The sequence below is a fragment of the Equus przewalskii genome, chromosome 2, assembly GCF_037783145.1.
Source record: "Equus przewalskii isolate Varuska chromosome 2, EquPr2, whole genome shotgun sequence".
Classification (NCBI taxonomy): Eukaryota; Metazoa; Chordata; class Mammalia; order Perissodactyla; family Equidae; genus Equus; species Equus przewalskii.
The window spans coordinates 89,445,559-89,464,521 of NC_091832.1; the positions used below are offsets into that span (position 1 = coordinate 89,445,559).

Sequence of the window (18,963 nt, forward strand, 5' to 3'; positions counted from 1 at the left end):
TACAGAACTCTTCTGTCACCACAGAGAAACTCCCTCTTCTGCCCCTTTGACTCGTGCTCCCCTCATGCCTACCCCAGCCATCTGCTCTCCATCACCATACCTTTTTCTTTTTGAGAAAGTTATATAAATTGAATCATACAGTACGTATCCTTTTGAGACTGACTTCATTCGTTCAGTCTAATGCCTTTGAAATTCATCCACGTGACTGTGTGCACCAACAGTTTTTTTAAAGTACTGAGTGGTTTTCCACGGGATGGTTGTACCACAGTTTGTTTAACCATCCACATTAAAGGATATTTTGCTTGTTTCCAGTTTTCGGCGATTATGAATGGAGCTGCTAAAATATTCATGTGTAGGTTTCTCTGTGATGCTAAGTTTTTATTTCTTTACGGTAAATATCTAGGGTTGGCATTTCTGGGTCATATGGTAAGTGTGTGTTGAACTCTATGAGGAACTGCTGAACTGTTTTCCCCACCAGCAGTGTACGAGAGTTTTGGTGGCTCTGCATCCTCGCCAGCTGTTCTCAGTTATATAGTGGGGTCTCATAGTGCTTTTAATTTTCATTTCCCTGATGACCACTGATGTTGAAAAGTTTTCCCTGGGCTATTTGCTATCTGTATATCTTGTTTTGAGGCATGTGTGTTCAACTTTTTTGCCAATTTATTAATTAGGCTGTTTGTTTTCTTGTTGAGTTTTTAGGACTCTTTATATATTTTGGATGCAAGTTCTTTATCAGATATATGGTTTGTAAATATATTGTCTTCCACTCAGTAGCTTGTTTTCATTTGTGTAACAATGTCTTTCACAGAGCAAAAGTTGGCAATTTTAATGAAGTTCAATTTGTCGGTTTTTTCTTTTTTAACTCATGCTTTTAATGTCATATTTAAGAACACTTTGACTAGGCCCAATTCATGAAGATTTTTCTCCTATGTCTTCTTTTAAAAGTTTTATATTTTACATTTATAAACCATTTTGACTTTTGTTTCAGTTGTGAAGTTTAAGCCAAGTTTTATTTTTTCCCCAACTGTTCCAATACCATTTGTTGAAAGCACTATTCTTTTTCATTGAATTAACTGTAACTGTGTCAAAAATAAATTGGTCATATTTCCTCTCTATTTTGTTTCATTTATCAATATGTCTATCCTTTCACCAACACCACATAGTTTTGATTACTATAGATTTAAGTGTCTTAAAATCAGTAGATGCAATTTGTCCATTTTTGTTCTTCCTCAGAATTATTTTGGCTATTCTATTTCCTTTGCTTTTCCTTGTAACTTTTTGAATCAGCTTGTCAATATCGATAAAAAGTCTTGCTGGGATTTTGATTGGTATTGCATTAAATGTATAGATCAATTTGGGGAGAATTGACATCTTTATAAAATTGACTCTTCTAATGCATGAGCACAGTATGTCTCTACATTTATTTAGATCTTTTTTTATTTCTTCCATCATTTGTAGTACTTCACCATGTAGATCTTGTACATTTTTGCTAGATTTACAACTAAGTACTGTGTTTTGGACCTACTATAAATGATATATATTTTAAATTTCGGTTTCTAACTGTTCATTGCTAAATATTTGTGTGTTGACCTTGTGTCCTGTGAAAACTTGTAGTTTCAATATTGCTTCTGTTTTCAAAACTTTTGTAGTGTTATTCAGGCCTAACCTCATGTTTGTCACCCAGATGGCAGTCTAGGACCAAGGGGTGGTCAAGTCCATAGATTATTTCTCAGAGTCTCTGATATACTGCTTAGATCCACACAGGCACAGCTTGGGGTGAGCCCAGGAGCTCATGAGCAACATTAAGAAGTCCCTTTCCTGGGTTCCTTCCTCTCCACACTCTCCCCAGCACATTCCTGTTTCCTGTGGCTTCTCTTTTTGATCCTCCAGCCAGAAAGCTGAGGATTTATTCCCTTCTCTGCCATGCAACTGCACCCTCTTCTGGGGCCAAGAGGCAGGAGAACAGAGAGCGATAAAAAGTAAAAGCATTCGCCCGACTCCCTTCGGATCACGGCTCCAGAGAGGACACTTTCCTTCCGTTATGGTTTTAGGCTCCTGCAGTTTCTCCTTGCTGACACTATTGTTGCTGACACCACTGGATTACTTCAGGGCTGGTGCATGTGAGAGGGGAAAAAAGAAAAGAGATTTCTCCATTCTTCTGACTGTTTGCAGACCTCTTTCCCATTCTTTGAGCCAGACTAGAGAACTTTCCTGAAGCTCTCTCTGTCTAGACCAATGAGCACCTCTAGGTTTAGGGTTGTGTTGAAACTAGGTTGAATCTAGATACCGTAGAGAGAAAAAGTGGTAAACTCAGGTGTAGTTCGGTGATATTTAAAATTCTGATCTTCTTCCCAATACCTGGTGCTATCTACTTTGAGTCCTCAAATAGGTGCTCTGTGCATTCCGTCCAGGTTTTGTAGCTGCATTCAGTGGACAAGGTGTGCTGGCTCCATCTTACCTGCAATCCCTTATCTACCAAGGGGTGGGTCATGGTGTCCTATTAATTTTAATGTAATTTTGATTACCTCTGAATCCTGACAAACATATTTAGAAGATGCTGATCTTGTTTTCTCACCTTGCTAACAGGATATCTCTTACATTCAAGGAGATAGTTTATATTTCACATTTAGCATAGAAACAAGTTTCCAAATATAACTTACTATATATATTCTTAGTAGAGTCATGAGGAGGGAAAGATTTGTTTTAGCTTATTTGTATTGAAGGAATTCCTCATGTGTGAATAGTACTGTTTTTAGCAGTTAAGAGGAATTACAAGCCAATTAGTCTGAAAAACTGATAGTCAACACTTCTATGATATGCTCTTGAAGCTTTGTGGCCAGACTGTGTAACTATAGTACTCACTCTCATACACTAAAGCATTTTTATATTTAAACTTAAAACCTTGTTTTTGGTTACATACATTTTGTGAGATAAGTAGGATGTTTCACTATCTTCATTTTATAGCTAGGAAATCTCCGTAGAAGCTGAATTGCCTGTGCACAATCACATAGCTCTTTACCATAAAGAGCCAACACCATGACCAAGGACTTTGTTACTCAGTGTTCACTGCAGTTTCCACTAAACCAGACTCCATTATTTAATGGTGTGTGATGACATGGATCAGTTTGAACCGAAAATACTGAGCTGTCCATAACCCTTGACAAGTCCTGATATAAGGCCTTGAAAGACAGGCTATACTTCAGACTCTCTGGTTATTCACTGTGCAGTGTCTAAAGACTTCCAACAGAGGAAAGAAAATAAAATAGCGATAGCAAGGCTTTAAAAGGAAAACTTGAGATGAATGGAATGGAAGAGAAAGATACTGGAAAATGGGAAGTAGCTTCTCCAAGTATAATGTAGGAGAGGCGATGTTGCCTTTGGGAAGGGGCGCTTGTAAGAGACACTATAGAGGAAGAATCGGTGTGGCTCAGTGACTCATTGGAGGGTAGGGGCAATGCACAGATAGAGATGGAATATTCTATGGTTTTGGTCTTTGGAGAAGGATGTCCTATCGATGTAAACAAGTTGGGATTTGAGGAAGGAAGAGTTGAATTTCAAGCTTACAGAATGTAAAATAATATCAGGACAACAGGAATTTGGAGTTCTAGATCAGGAAATCAGGACAGAGTGGGGAATATAAAATTGTGGTAGGTCCTCATAGAAGGGATAGTTGGATCCATAATAATGGATGGAATTTCTCAAGGCAAGCTTATAAAGAAAACAGAGGGAAAAAAACAAGGACTGTACCTTAGAGTGTGTGAGCTATAATCTTAAGAACTACTGAAAGATTTTATTTGGGTATTAGTTTGAAAGTATTATACCCCTCCTGACGTTTGTGAATTTCAGCCAGAATAGAGGTGTGTTTAGTTATACATACTTCAATAGAACTCTTAACTTCTGTGAGCCCTAAGTAAATCTAGCATAGCCAGATAAATGTATTCACCAGAAAGTTCCTCAAGGTGCACTGACTCGCTCACTAACGCCATTTGTTTACTTATGGCCTTTGTTTATTTTCTTGTCCGGGTGAGATTTTCATTTCCCAGTGACACATCTAGATGGTTTAAATGCAAGGCATGTCCCGCAGCTGAAGATGCGTGTGTGTAACACCGGGACTGCTTTATGTTCACAAAGACTGACAGTGCTAATGATGATTTTTCCCTGGATGTTCACAGTCATTTGTTGGTTTGTCTGTGGCACTTCCAGAACAGAGGAGTTGTATACATGTTGCTGTTTAACATTTCCAGAGGTGTTTTTTTTGCTTCCTTTTTGCTCTACTAAGGACAGTACTGTAGATGGTAAAGGAGTTTAGAGGAAGAGTATCATTCCGTTGTCCTTTGTTAGAAGACTTTCCTTCAGTCTTCTAAAAATGTTTGTATGTTTCAGCATGTGAGGTTGAATATTTCATTAGGAAGCATTAGGGGCATTATTTTAAAGGCAGATTTTTAAAAACCTTAATCACTAATGTATTATACATGCTAAAACCTAAGTGAAAAGGAGTGTCGATTCGTGTTGCCGAAATGTCCCCTTTGTTGTCTTCCACCTTGTTGGCGTGGTTAAATATTTAAGTGTCTCTGCTGAGGGAATTAGGAACTTGATGTTGTGATCAAAATACTATAGCAGCCATGAACTATCCATCTTTTTACTTCTCTTACAGCTCTCTGCATTAAACAGTGGTAATGGCCTGGCAAGAGCTGTCTGAAATGACATTATTTTTTCTTTGTTCATATAGATTGAGATAGTTACTTATTACTGCAGCCTGTTCTTACTGCCATATAAATTGCTAGGAAAGTGTATGAAGATCACTTTTGTTTCTGGATCAGTCAAATTTGTATTCTTGTAAAAATACCACGATGCATTGCCATAATGGCGGTAAACATGCACACACACACTCACACACACACACCCCATATATATGTATATATGTACATAGGATATTATACGAAAAACTAGCCAAATTATTTGACTGTAAGTGTTAGTTGCTTTCCAGGTTTGGCATGTATTTGATTTGTTTGGTTTGTTTTGGAGGAACGTTGGATGGGAAGGTGGGGAGTGAAGAGGAGAAGCTAGACTGTGCCTGAGATTTTTCCCAAGGCTGTAGCAGCCTGTGATGGCCTATGATGCCCACAGTGGAATCGTGTGATGGAATCCCAGGAGTGACTAGCACAAGGACTTGAGTGCTGATGTGATAGAAAGCTGTTAGAGACCAACTCTTTGTTTTGCAGTAAAGGAAACTGAAATCTAGAAAACTACAGTGGTGTGTCATCAGTCACATAGTTAATTAACAGCTGAGCTGGAGGTCGTACTTGGGTTTCTTGATTCCTAGCCCAGAAGTCTCTTCAATATATCTTCCATGAAAGATATGATGAATTTCCCCTAGATAAAATTCAGTAGAATTTTGGTGATGAATAGTGGTTAAGCTATAATTGCTAGCCTCCTAAACCTGATGGATGATAAATTAAAAGCATAATTAAGCATTTAAGAATGAATATTTTCTAAATTTCTATGAAGTCGCCTTTGAAATAGCCTGTGGAAACATGAAATAGTTATTTCAATCATGACTTTCCTGATTGAAGAGAAGAGTGGAATATCCATACTCGGTGTATGGTAAGTTGTTAACAGAATACGGAAGAAACTGCTTCCACATTTTACGGTGCAGTTCACTGGCAGTGTGGACCATGATTTTTGGGGACTTGGGTTCAGTTCTTTAGCTTATAACCTGGATTCCTCATTCCTCGTCTCCCACACATCTCAGATGGAAAGGCATGCTTTAGGGTACTCAGAGCTTCCTGTCCAAAACGGTTTTGGGGGAAAAATGATTTTAGAATCCCTCTATTGCCACTAGATTAAGCAGGCTTCTTGCTTTGATTCCATTCTGGGGTGAAATGGAAGCCAATAGGAGATAAAGAGAAATAGGAAACTCACAAGGCATAAAAATTATTTAAAACGTAGCCAGAGCCTTTTTAAAAGGGAATAGATGGAGCTATGTTCAGAAGCCTGCTGCCATAATACATGGCATGTTCATCTCCTTTGGCACTTCGAAAGTTTCTCTTGCCTTGTAATTAGTTATAAACTTGTGCTCTTTGCACTGTTAGGAATGTAAACTTCATAACGTCATCTGTTATTACTAAGTCTTTGTATCTGGAATAAGCATTTACTCACTGTTGAAATGAATAAGCACTTATTCACTGTTGAAATGCATGTGCCATGAGATCCTATGACCTTTTACTAGTCTTGGGTGCTGATTTTAGTAAAATCCCTATAGAGAATCAAATTAAATATAATATAATACATTAATGACAATAGCAATTCTGTTGCTGCTGCCACTACTACTACTATTACCACTACTACTACTGCTGCTGCTACTACTACTGCTATTACTACTACTACTTCTACTACTGCTGCTGCTGCTGCTGCTACTGCTATTACTACTACTACTACTGCTGCTGCTACTACTTCTGCTATTACTACTACTACTACTACTGCTATTACTACTACTACTGCTGCTGCTGCTGCTGCTGCTGCTACTGCTATTACTACTACTACTACTACTACTACAACTAGGATAAAGAAGAGGGAGAGAAGGAAGAAGCACTTATCTTGTGGAAGGCATTGTGCTAAGCATTTTACATAAATCATGTTACAACTTAATCCTCACAACAATGTTATTATCTTCTCCATTCTACAAATGATTGAAGTTTCACGTGGTGGAGCTCCTTGACGAGGTCCTGCAACTAACAGAGAGCTCAAACTCCTGAGTTCACACTTTCACCCTTACGGCAGATACTATTTTATTACCGAGTCTTGGGAGAGGCTGTGAAAAGTCTACCCTCTGTTTCAAATCATTGTAGCATTTTTTTGTTTAGTTCAGTAAACAAGTTTCAAAAGTTATATGTAGGCTTTGCATTCCTAGAAACTAAGGTAGCTCAGTCTACTCAAGCAAAAATTGTTACACAATTTCCTACAGGAAGAAAGAGTTACCTTTAATTGTTATTGATGATCAGTTTGAGAGAAAAGGAAGTCTGAAAATCTCTAGAAAAAAATTGTGAGTAATGCCAATGAGGGAGGGCTCTTATTCATTTATTTTTTTGTTTGAAGCTTGGCTCTGAGCTAACATCTGTGGCCAATCATTTTTTTTTTCTTCTTTTTCTTCTCCCCAAAGCCGCCTGTACATAGTTGTATATTCTAGTTGTAGGTCCTTCTAGTTCTGCTATGTGAGATGCCGCCTCAGCATGGCTTGATGAGCAGCGATAGGTCTGTGCCCAGGATCCAAACCAGCAAAACACTGGGCCTCTGAAGCTGAGCGTGCAAACTTAACCACTTGACCATGGTGCCGGCCCCAAGGGCTCTTATTAAACACTTTATTTAACTACCATGTAACAAAAAAAATAAAATCTTTAAAAAATAAAAGGAGGGGCTGGCCCCGTGGTCTAGTGGTTAAGTTCTCGAGCTCCGCTTCGGTGGTCCAGGGTTTCACCAGTTAGAATCCCGGGCGCAGTCATGGCACTGCTCATCAAGCCATGCTGAGGCGGCGTCCCACATGCCACAACTAGAAGGACCCACAACTAAAAAAAGTTACACAACTATGTACCAGGGGGCTTTGGGCATAAAAAGGAAAAAAAAATAAAATCTAAAAAAAAAATAAAATCTTTAACTACCAGGTACTGAAGAAATTTACAGAGATATGTCACATCAGGACTTATAACAAGTTATGGCATTTTCAAGTGGGAAAATGGTATAATGAATTTTTTAAATCCACCCCAGAATTGGAGCTAATATCATTTTTCACAAAGTCATAGATTATACTGCCATTCGTATACACATCTTTGTGATGAATGTTTAAGTTTTCTATATTAGTTTTAAATAATTGAGTCAATATTGTGATTTCCACTGATTTAAAAATCACCAGGAACCATATTATTTCATATTTTAGTAAGAAATCTTAATATACTATTTAAAAAGTAAATCACATTTCTTTTTCTTATGTACATAATCTTTATTTTATTGCATCATGACGTTAGGTATATATATGTCATCAGAATTTTCCTGTTTCAGTTTCTTTAAAAGCATAATTCAAAAGATGTGTGTCGATTTGGCGTTTTTATATTTTGTGAAAAACTTGCCATGATCTAGTAACATAATTGGGTTTCTGTTTCATCTAACTTATTCATTATTTTAATTAGCATTTTGCTAAACTACTTACACTAATTTTTCTATTCCTCTCCTGACCCATCTAATAACAAAATAGTGACATTTAGAAGAAACTGATTGATAGAAAGACGCCATTTGCGTTAAGATTAAAGTTAAAAACAAATTTCAGAAAAGAACGTGACTAAATAAAAAAAAAATGTGTCACATGACTAATATTAGCCAATTAGGCTTAGATAGAAGTTATAGCAACATATCGTACCTATGGGGTGGCTTACTGCTATTTTCAAAATGAGATTCAAGGCAAAAATATCATTATGTGTCAGTGTTTCCTTGGTATGATGGCACCATTAATTCTGTATATTTTCTTGCCTGGAAAAAGAAATTAGAGAATCTTAAAGGATAGTGGTGACTAATTTTTTTTAATCTTTCATTATTCTTGTCAACCATGAAATTTGTATATTGAAGACAATAGTGATGATAATTGTAATAATAAAATTATCATCATTATTAAATAAAGAAGAGTTGTTCAGTGATGAACAGACTTCAAGAAGATAGAAACCTGGGTGTCTGGTTTTGCACTTTGTTACCTTGGACGAGTCTTTCCATCTTTTTGAGTCTCAGTTTCTTTATCTGAAAAATCAGTGAGCTGTATTAAATGATCTCTATGGTTAATTTCTGCTCTGCATGTACCTTAACTTTCTTATGTTTTCTGGGAGAGAATCTTCTTTATCTAGTCTGTTAGAAAAATGATCTTAGAGAAAAGGTACAAAATAAGATGTTGTAGCTAATAGCCCGGTCACAGAGGAATATAAGGATGTTTATACTCTTTTCTATTTTATTCAGCTGTAGGTTTTGTAATCGATGCACACAATATCCTTTGCAATGGATGTAGGGAGCTCTGGTTTATGTTGTTGTAGAGATGTGAAGATGTCAAACAGGATGTGGATCCACGCTATTTACAGCTACTCCTGAGAAGCTTGAAGAGGTTTCACCTTCACATGGTCATTTCTGACAATCCATGTGCTTACCTCACAAATTCATGGTTAATTTTCTTTTGAAATTAAAATCAACGTCAACACTATTAACATGTTTCCATGTGTTTTAAGCAGATTTGTTTAATTAAAACCAATGAAGGTAAAGAGCAATATTAGTAGTTTTCAGAAACAAACATGTTTGGTCATACTTTAAGCAGAGAGAAGATTCTTATCTTTCCATTTCATTTATTTTTGGTTGCAGAACTTCAGATGGTGGCAAAGTTGTTGGCACCATAGAAGTCAGTCTCGTGAAGATGGGGGAGATTGAGGATGGGGAAGCCGACCACATCACGACAGATGTGCAGGGACAAAAGGTAGGGTCTCAGTCAGCTCATTGCACAAATTAAATTAGAAATGATCAGCTCTGCCAGATGCCTGAATCACCAGCGCCTCTGTGTAACGAAATCTCATTATTCAAAAGCTAAATGAGAAATCAGCTTTGGAATTGGAATACCATAAGTGTGTTTCATCCTCCGAACCAGAGGGCCTGTTTGCATGGAACTATGCAAAGCCACGTGCCATTCAGAGACGCCTTCCTCTTCACCACTGTCTCCCTGTTGACACTGCCTCTTCTCAGTTGAACAGAAGTATTGATCACTCTTGCTTTCTGCCATAATTAACCCTACTTGAGATGCACAGAAGATTCTGGGAGAGCTATTGCCAAAAATAACCACTTCTCTACTCTAATCCCTCTTTGGAAAGAGATGCAATTTGCATTTGGATTTCATTTTTATGTATGTGAAAGAGGGCACAGTCAATGACTTTGTGCCTTATTAAATTGCTGAGAGAGATGCAGGAAATAGTACAGAGAGGAGGGACAGCTCTGGAGGAGGGGCAATGCCTTCTGGAAGCAAAGCAGCCTCCTTGAAGCCTAGGATGAAGGCCCCAGTGCATATCAGGATGTGTCCAGGATTTTTACTTTCTTCTCTCCAAGAAAGAGAAGCTTGATCTAAGTATTTTTTTTTTTTAAGCTTTTCATAAATGAGCATCATTTCATGATAAGGCCTATTATGACTTAATTTCTGGCTTAGCATGCCTTATGGGAGCATATATAATTTTTGGTACTGAGGAAATATTTACATGAGAGATGGTGTTTATCTAACACTTAACAAATTATTTAACTTTACAAAAAAATCTGACTGCCTGTCAAAAACATATCGTTCTTGCCCCAGAATAAACTAGGCTCTCATCTTCTGTCCCAAGCCTTTTTCTTCTCCATTCCCCTACTCTCCGTTGGAACATATCATTGGAGTGAAAATATTCCAAGGAGGCCCAAAGTTTGAATCACATTACTTGAAAGTCTCAGGGCCCTTGTGAAGTTTTGCAGCAGGTCTTCTTAGGATCCGTGTACTCAAGACTCCTGTCTTGTGGCCGGGTCCCTTCATTCAATCCTGTCTCCTTTGGAGTTCTATACAAGACTCATATTAGTCACCGCCACATGAATGCTGTATCGAGATTAACAGGGAGGCTTTGGAGGCTAAGCAGGGACAGAGAGCAGAAATAGGCAGAAAATGGTGCCTGGACCTGTGGCAGTGTGCCGGGAGACCAGTAGCAGAAACACTCCACATGTCAAAGTAGGGCTACGTTCCCTGACTCTGACTCTATTATTAGCTACCTCTCTATTTTCCTCAAAGCTTGCCCACCCCCTGACTCATTTACCATGTAACTATTATGAGATAGCACAAGTTGAATCATGTTCTTTTCATAAATGGAGAACTTGATACCCAGGAATATGCCCCACCAAAGTCCATCCTACTTAATGTTTCTGACTTAGTAATGTGAACTTAAAAAAGCCTTAACTGGCCTGTTCTAGGAATAGGAAGTGGCAGTGTCAGCATGTACCACGCACGAGTCATAAGTTGACTAAGATGGTAAACACACCAAGCACTATTGGCATTACCTCTGTCCTGTCTGGATTCTTAGTAAACCTTGACCTTTTGCAAATCCTTTTTACAGTTACTATAAACTCTGTTGACAATCCCTAGGGATATTCATGATTGAGTGACAGGCATGTAGTAAGGTGCACTATGCGTGATATTTAGAAGAATTATGTAGAAATAATTATCTCAGTATTTTTTGAAGTATGATCAGAATCATCTGGGGTGTTTGTTAGAAATGGAAATTCTGGGACCCTTTGGCAGATTTGCTAAATCAAAATTCCTGTGAAGTGTATTAACGCAATCTGCTACTAATGGTGATTTAGATCCTGAAGTTAGTGATTGACTGAAACATATAAAAAGATGAAGTAACTGAAATAGAGGTTATCCCTAAAAAAAATATCCCTTTCAGTGGTTTGCATGAATGGGAGGGAAATAAATGCAGTTACTCTTAGCACTATGGTCATGTGGGTGAGTAACACATGTTCTCTCTCACGTATACCTAAGCAGATAAGTGATTAATACCTGTGTTCATCAGTTTGGGCTGCCATGATAAAATGCCATAGTCAGAGTGGCTTAAACAACAAAAATTTATTTTCTCACAGTTCTAAAAAACTAGGAAATCCTAGATCAAGGTGCCAGACGATTCACTTCCTGGGGAGAGCTCTCATCCTGGCCTGCAGACTTCTCCTTGTGTCCTCACATGGCCTTTCCTTGGCACACATGCAGAGAGAGAGAGTGAGCCAGCTGTGGTGTCTCGTCCTTGTCTTGAAAGGACACCAGCCCTATAGGACTGGGGCCCCAGCCTCATGACCTTATTTAACCTTGATTTCCTCCATAAAGGCCCTATCTCCAAATACAGTCACATTAGGCGCTGGGGCTTCAACATATGAATTTTGAGGAACATAATTCAGTTTATAACAATATTCCTGACACAAAAACTACATTTTAATCATGAATCTTTTAATCATGAATCCAGAGCATGGAATAAAATGTAAGTAAAAATTCAAACTCTTTCCGTTCACATGTATTTACTTGCTTGTTTCCTCAAATCATATTATTATTATTATATTTCTCATCAAGGGAAGCTTGTGCCGAGGGTCATGACCCATATTATACTGGGTCAAACTTTGATATATACATGCATAGAAATAGACAACAGTGTTAAAAATCACACAGCAGTAGAAAGAAAAATTCGCAAAAGAAACGCTAACATTGTCCTTTTACAAAGCTAATATATTAGGGGAAATACTGCATTAGGTATCCAAAACTGTTTTTTTTTTTATTTTGGAGTCTTCTTTCTCTCCTTTCTTCCTGTCATACTCACAGTCAATTTGTCAGCAAATCCTGTTGAGACTGTCTTCTAAATAAATCCTGAATCTGATGACTTGTGACCCCTTCACTGTTACCAACATTGTCTCTCACCTAGATTTTTACAGTACTCTCTTGAACGTGTCCCTGATTCCCTCCTTCCTCCTCCCCTCACACACCCGCCTGTCCATCATAGTCTGTTCTCAGCAGAGCACTTATTAAAATATAATGCAGACCATGTCATTCCTCCAAAGGCTTCTCAACTTCCTGAAAGTATAAACCCAACTCCTTTCAGTGACCTAACTTAAAGTCCTACAAGTGTTTGCCCCCATTACTTCCTTCGCCTTATCCTCTACTCCTTTTTTTTGCTCCCTTCAATCCAGCCACGTTATCTTCTTTGCTATTCCTTTAAGATTCCAGGTGCATTTCAAACTCAGGTCCTTGCACTTCGTTATTCAACCTGCCTTTGAACCGTTTTCCCTAGGTCACTGTGTGCTTCACTACATTACTTCCTTCTAGTCTTTAAGCAAAATGTCACCTTCTCACTGAAGCCTTCTCTGCAACTGTATCTAAAATTACAATGCATACCCCAAACTTTCTATCTCCCTTCTCTGCATTATTTTTGTCCTTAGTCCTTATCACTGTCCAATGCCATGCATACTTTAATTATTTATCTCATTTATTGTCTATTTCTCTCATTAAAATTAAACTTCATGAGAAAAAGATATTTGTCTATTTTATTCTCTCCTTTAACCCTAGTGCCTAGCATAGAGACTGACACAGGAAAAAATGAATGAATGAATGAATAAATGAAGTCAATTTTACTTTGAAGAAATAAAATCTAAAATTGTCTCCCAGAAGGGAAAATGTTTGGCTGCATATAATGCTGCGCAAACTGATTGGTAAATAAATAAAGACTGGAGTAAGGGTGTAGTGAAGAGTTTAGGATTATGAAGGAAAGAGGAAGAAATTTAAAAAAAAACAACCTTTGAAGTAAGTAGTCAAGAACAAAATGCTACTAGAAAAAGGAGAGTTAAGAAGCAAAATCATCAAATCAGGTGATAGATGAGAAAACTCCTGTAAGTAAAGCCAACAGGATGAACTGAGAAAGCCACAGTCCTCCCCTTTGCCCTCAGAGAGATGCGTCAGCTTCTTGTCGGGGCAGGAGGGTTGTTAAGAGCATCCTCCAGTGAGGCTTTGCAGGAGCTGAGTCCAGATTGGCTTCTGCTTTGCTCTTCTTTTTGTTTAATGTCTATATTAGATTTGAATATGGTGAAGTACTAATGATCAAAGTGGTGGTGATTTGTACAAAAAAAGGGAAAATGCCTTACTTATTTTTGACAGTAGCAAAGATGGTATAAGTGGAGTAATAATATATCTCTTTTTGACTGTGAACTTAACCTAGCTAGTATTTTGATGACCTGATGTGCTCAGGTAATTTTGCTTCCATACTTTGAAGTGGTGTTTTAAGCGGACTTTCATCAACCACCATCAGGGAAAAGGTGGAGGCCTTGGGTAGCTAAAGACTAGTCTCCAAAGGTCTCATCCCTTTATTTTTCCCAAATAGAAAATTGAAAATTGTATGACTGGCCTTACTTACCTTGTAGGATATTTGCAGGTGTATAATATTCCTCATTCATTCATCAAATAATACTGCCTTCTATGTTCTAGGTATTCAACAATGAACCAAATAAACACAGATACTGCCTTTTGGGGAAGTAAACAATAAACAAATGAAGAAGTAATATATTGTTGATCAAATGTTGCTATACACTGTAAAAGTAATAAGACAGGGTACAAGGACTAGGGAGTGCTGGCAGGTGGCCATTTTATACTGGATGATCAATGATAGATTCACTGATACTGTGATATTTGAGCTGAAACATGCAGGAAATAAGGGAGCAAGATGTGGATATCTGAGAGGAACAAGAATTCTGGGTAGAGTGAATAGCAAGAGCAAAGGCCCTGAGCTGGCAGCATGCTTGTTATGTTGAAAGAATAGCAAGGAGGACAATGTGACTGGAGCTGAGCAGTTAAGGAGGAGAGTGGTAGGAATTGAGGACAGAAGTTCATGGGGTAGGGAAGACAGATTGCGTACTCCCTGCTAGGCCATTAGACTCTGAGCTAGATGTAAAGACCGTTGTGGATTTTTGAGAATAGGTGTGAAATGATCTGATTCATGTTTTGAGAGGACCATTCTGGCTGCTGTGTTGAGTGTGGCCTGAAAGGAGGCAAGGACAGAGAACGGAGCCTGCTTATTGCAGAGATTCAGGGTAGAAATGAAGACGTGTTGCATCAGGATGTAAAAAATGAAATGTAGCCAGACTTGAGGTGCAAAGGGTAAACAAAGAATAGGATTACCATTTGTTGTGATAAGGAAAACTGAGAGAAGCAGAGGAAGGAGGACAGGAAATGGGGAGATGTTAAGTCTGATTCCTCTTAGACATGCAGATGTAGATGCATGTAGGCAGTCGGAGGTTTGAGTCTGGAATTCAGATGAGATGTTCAAGCTAGAATTACATATTTGTGAGTCATCAGATGGTATTTGGATGGTATTTAGACCATGAGACCGAATGAGAAAAGCTTGGCAATTCGCATATTTTGCACTCTTAAAATTTATATTTATGTGGATTTTATCCATTGGTATTTACTACATTAGAGATTTTACATTTTTGGATTATATACATTTATCATCTTAGAAATTCAAAGGAGAAATGTTTAAAACAGAAGGGTACACAAGCACACATACCTTTAGCCATCAAATGATTATGTCATATAGCCTCTGGAAAATTCCACTCTATGCTTGTAAGAGAAAGAGAGGGAAACCAGTCAAATAATTTTTTAGTATTATTATGAAAATAATATTGTCTTCACTCTGTTCTAGATGCTACAGAGATTCAAAGACAAAAGTTATCAGGGACTTGCAGGAGACTCTAGACCAAACTTTGAGAACCATGATTTAAGGAATAAACTAACAGAGGTGAAAGTGCTTTGCCAAGAAGTATTGGTCTTTGATGGATTCATACAGAACTTTGTGATCATTGTTCTTACAATTTTGCTAATTTTCTAGCCCAAGACATGACAAATTGATATGTTAGTTGATGTTCAAAATCATTAAGCTCGGGGCTGGCCCCGTGGCCGAGTGGTTGGGTTCGCGCGCTCCGCTGCAGGCGGCCCAGTGTTTCGTTGGTTCGAATCCTGGGCGTGGACATGGCACTGCTCATCAGACCACGCTGAGGCAGCGTCCCACATGCCACAACTGGAAGAACCCACAACGAACAATATACAGCTATGTACCGGGGGGCTTTGGGGAGAAAAAGGAAATAATAAAATCTTTAAAAAAAAAAAAAGTGAAAAAAAAATATCATTAAGCTCCAAGAATTTTACGTATCTTCTATTTCTTCTCCTTGGCCACATTTAGCATCTAACATATTCGTCAAAATCAATTGGTTCATGATGCTGCATGTGGTATAAAAAGCTTGTGATATTTGTTATTTCTGATCAGAATCACAAATGTTAAGTCATTACATTGAGAGCACACACCATATAAGTGTGTAATGCTGCAAATATCCATCATAATGATAGCAATGAACAGTCTGTGTAGCTTGAGTCTCCTTAAGCACAGATTCCACATCATTTTAATCTTTGCATTTTCTGTAGCAGCTAGCACATATAAAAGTGATTCTAGGGTCAATTGTAAAAAATTAAATAAAATAGCCTAAGGAAATAAGAAATAAGAAGTTCTTAGCTTCAAAAAACTTTCAATCTAAATAGAGACACAGAAGGTATACTCAGGAAACAATTGAAGAAACTAACTACTGAGTCCAAATATGAAAATATTAATTTAGTGAATATTTTTTGGATATTTTCTGTTTATATGCCATGGATTTAAATCTGAGAGCATTCTGAATAGTAGAGCTTCAAAATACAATTGCAAAATAATAATGTGATTAGGTTAAAATTGTCCTAAATACCTGCCTTCCAGTTTGAATGGGAGATATGAATGTATGAAAGTCATATTTCTATATCTGTTTAGTAAAATAATACAGGCCTTCTGTTAGGAAACAGAAAATTGTCTTTATTACAAACAGGCAGGTCTGCCTTCATATAGGGGACCAGTTCTCAGGATAAAGCCTGGTCCTTATGAATTATGGACTTCTTCACTAAAGGGGTTTAATCTAAACCATTCCTATATGCTATATTGTAGATGATGATCCTCTTTTGGACAGGAAGATGGCTCATAGCTATATGCCTGGTTGTTATGAGGAAGGACGTCAGAGACAAATCATGAAAGGATTTGAAGACTAATCTGAGAATATTGGATTTGATTGGGCAGTAAATACACATTATACATTCTAGAGCAGAACATTGATGTGATGAATATAATGTTTACGAAAGATTATTTTAACAGCCCTACATAGGCTGAAAGGAGTAGAGGAAATATTGGAAATTGGAGGAATAAAGAATTTTCAGTATTTCCAAGTATCATCATTGTAATGCTCTAGTGATTTGGAAAGTGAATTTCCAAAATAACTGTGGATTAAAAGAAAGGATCACCTCTGACATCTGGTTGGTCATGAAAATAACTTGGAGAAAATAAAATTTTAAGAGCTGTTTGCAGTTAGTTATTCATTCTTTCAGTGAACCAGGACCTCAATATAAGCGCTAAAGAAATTATGAAAGCTTATTTTTCCCCATCAAGAAATTCCCTGAGTAATGTGATGAATTGTTATGGTAGAGGAATAAGTATTGGACTATAAGGATACAGAAAGTAACATTTAAATCAATATTTTCAATTATTTATCTTTATTCTCAAAATGCTTAAGGGATATATACATTCCATCGTAACAGTGACCTTAGTGGCCATGATTCTCAAGGGGGCCTGTGCCCGGAGGAGGAAGAGGAGAGAGAGAGAGAGTTAGGACAGTAAGGAAATACCCAAACAATTTGGATACACCCTACTGGGGGTGGTGGTCTGAGCCCTTGGCGTCTCTTGAGCAAAGCCATGTGTGCTACAGAAGGATGGCACTTTCCCTTAAAACTCCTCATGAAAAGAATTTGCTGAGTTTTCATTTGTTTGTTTTGTTTTTATTTGCATTTAGTTGCTTATGTCTGATAACGTTTGCTCTGAACATTTCCTCTCCTCCTTCTCTTGGTTCCCCACCTTTTTTTTTTTATTTTTTGGCTAGAGATAAAAGGAAACTCATTTGAAGAAACAAATGCTGGTGTCTGTGTGAAAATAGGTCTCTTGTCAACCTCCTGGGGTCAGAAGAGTTTTGCTTCTCTGTTAGTTACAATTTCCTAGGAAACTTAAGGAAAGACCCACGCTTAGAAATAGATGTCTGGGATGTTGTCTTCCACTCACGGCTCACGCACTAGGAAAATGGCAGTGTACTCTTCTGTGTCTCTTCGCTCATTCTGTCCAGAGACGTGTTGGTTCTGTAAAGGCTCATGAGCTTAATCTGTTCATCATGGATTAATAGATCCATGATCTCTGGATCAGCTTATTTATAAATTGCTTATTTATAAATCAATGATCAGCTTATTTATAAGTTGTTATACTGTATGAGCAAGTGTTTGCATTATTTTGCTGAAGACAAAAATCTGCTTTTGTCCTATGTAATTAGATGCTACAACATATTTTAATCTTTTATTTAAAGTTGGCTTTACTGAAAATCTAGAAAATAATTTGCTTTTTATTGATCCAAAATCGTCGCAGGGGACAGAAATACAAACCCATTCAGCTCGTCAAATGTGATTTGCTGTACCAGGAACATCTCCCTAGCATCCTGGGGACAGTCCTTTTTCATCTTTTTCTTTCTTTCCTAAGTCATCTTTAACTAGAACTGAAATGGAGTCTATAATAATATATTACAGTCATAATATATGTAAGTAAATAATCACACTAAAAAAGCTTCATAGTGAAGATAAAGCTGAAAATAGTTTTACAAAAATGTTGTGTTCAAAACTTTTTGAAACCAGGTTCATAGCCTCATTTTTGCAAACAAAAGAAAACGATTTCATTTCTTATTTTATTTTCAAACATGTTTCCTTTCTTCTTTTTTCCTTTCCTAGTGTGCACTGGTATGTGAATGTACAGCCCCAGAAAGTGTGAGCGGAAAAGATAACTTACCTTTTTTGAATGCAGGTATGTACCTCAGGTTTCGAAACATGTTAGTTTCATCTGAACCTAAATTTTAATTTCCTGTGAACTCAGTACTGAGTCTGGGCAGCATTCTTACAGAATCATTTGTGAATGCTCACAAAATGAGTTGGTAATCATGAGGAGCCAGCAGAGTGGGGCCATAGACTTGACAATTCTGTAAGGAAAGATATATAAATACCTTGGCTACATGGCAAAACAAATTCCTTTCAGCTATTGGATTTTGTATTATCTGAAACAAGACACATTAGAAGATAGAATAAGTATTAGAAATGTGAAACTCTTATTTAGTTTGACTTTCTAATTATAGAACTCAAAGTTGTTAAACCAGTAGGCATATGGATTCATGAGGAAAAATTTATACATGTATTTGTACATGCTATGTTTGTATGCATATTCTGTGTTAATGAGAGCAATGTATTTGAATTTC

The 18,963-nt window shown here is 37.5% G+C and overlaps 1 protein-coding gene across 35 annotated transcripts in view; it reads left to right on the forward strand.

Moving 5' to 3' along the window:
• The window catches only part of INPP4B (inositol polyphosphate-4-phosphatase type II B), a 747,875-nt gene that overhangs the window by 520,650 nt on the left and 208,262 nt on the right, over positions 1-18,963 (forward strand). For all 35 annotated transcript variants that reach the window (XM_070608969.1, XM_070608970.1, XM_070608973.1 and 32 more), the window contains 2 exons: positions 9,385-9,496; positions 18,446-18,518. In XM_070608969.1, the coding sequence (XP_070465070.1) occupies positions 9,385-9,496; positions 18,446-18,518 (185 nt within the window). The remainder of the gene's footprint in view (positions 1-9,384; positions 9,497-18,445; positions 18,519-18,963) is intronic.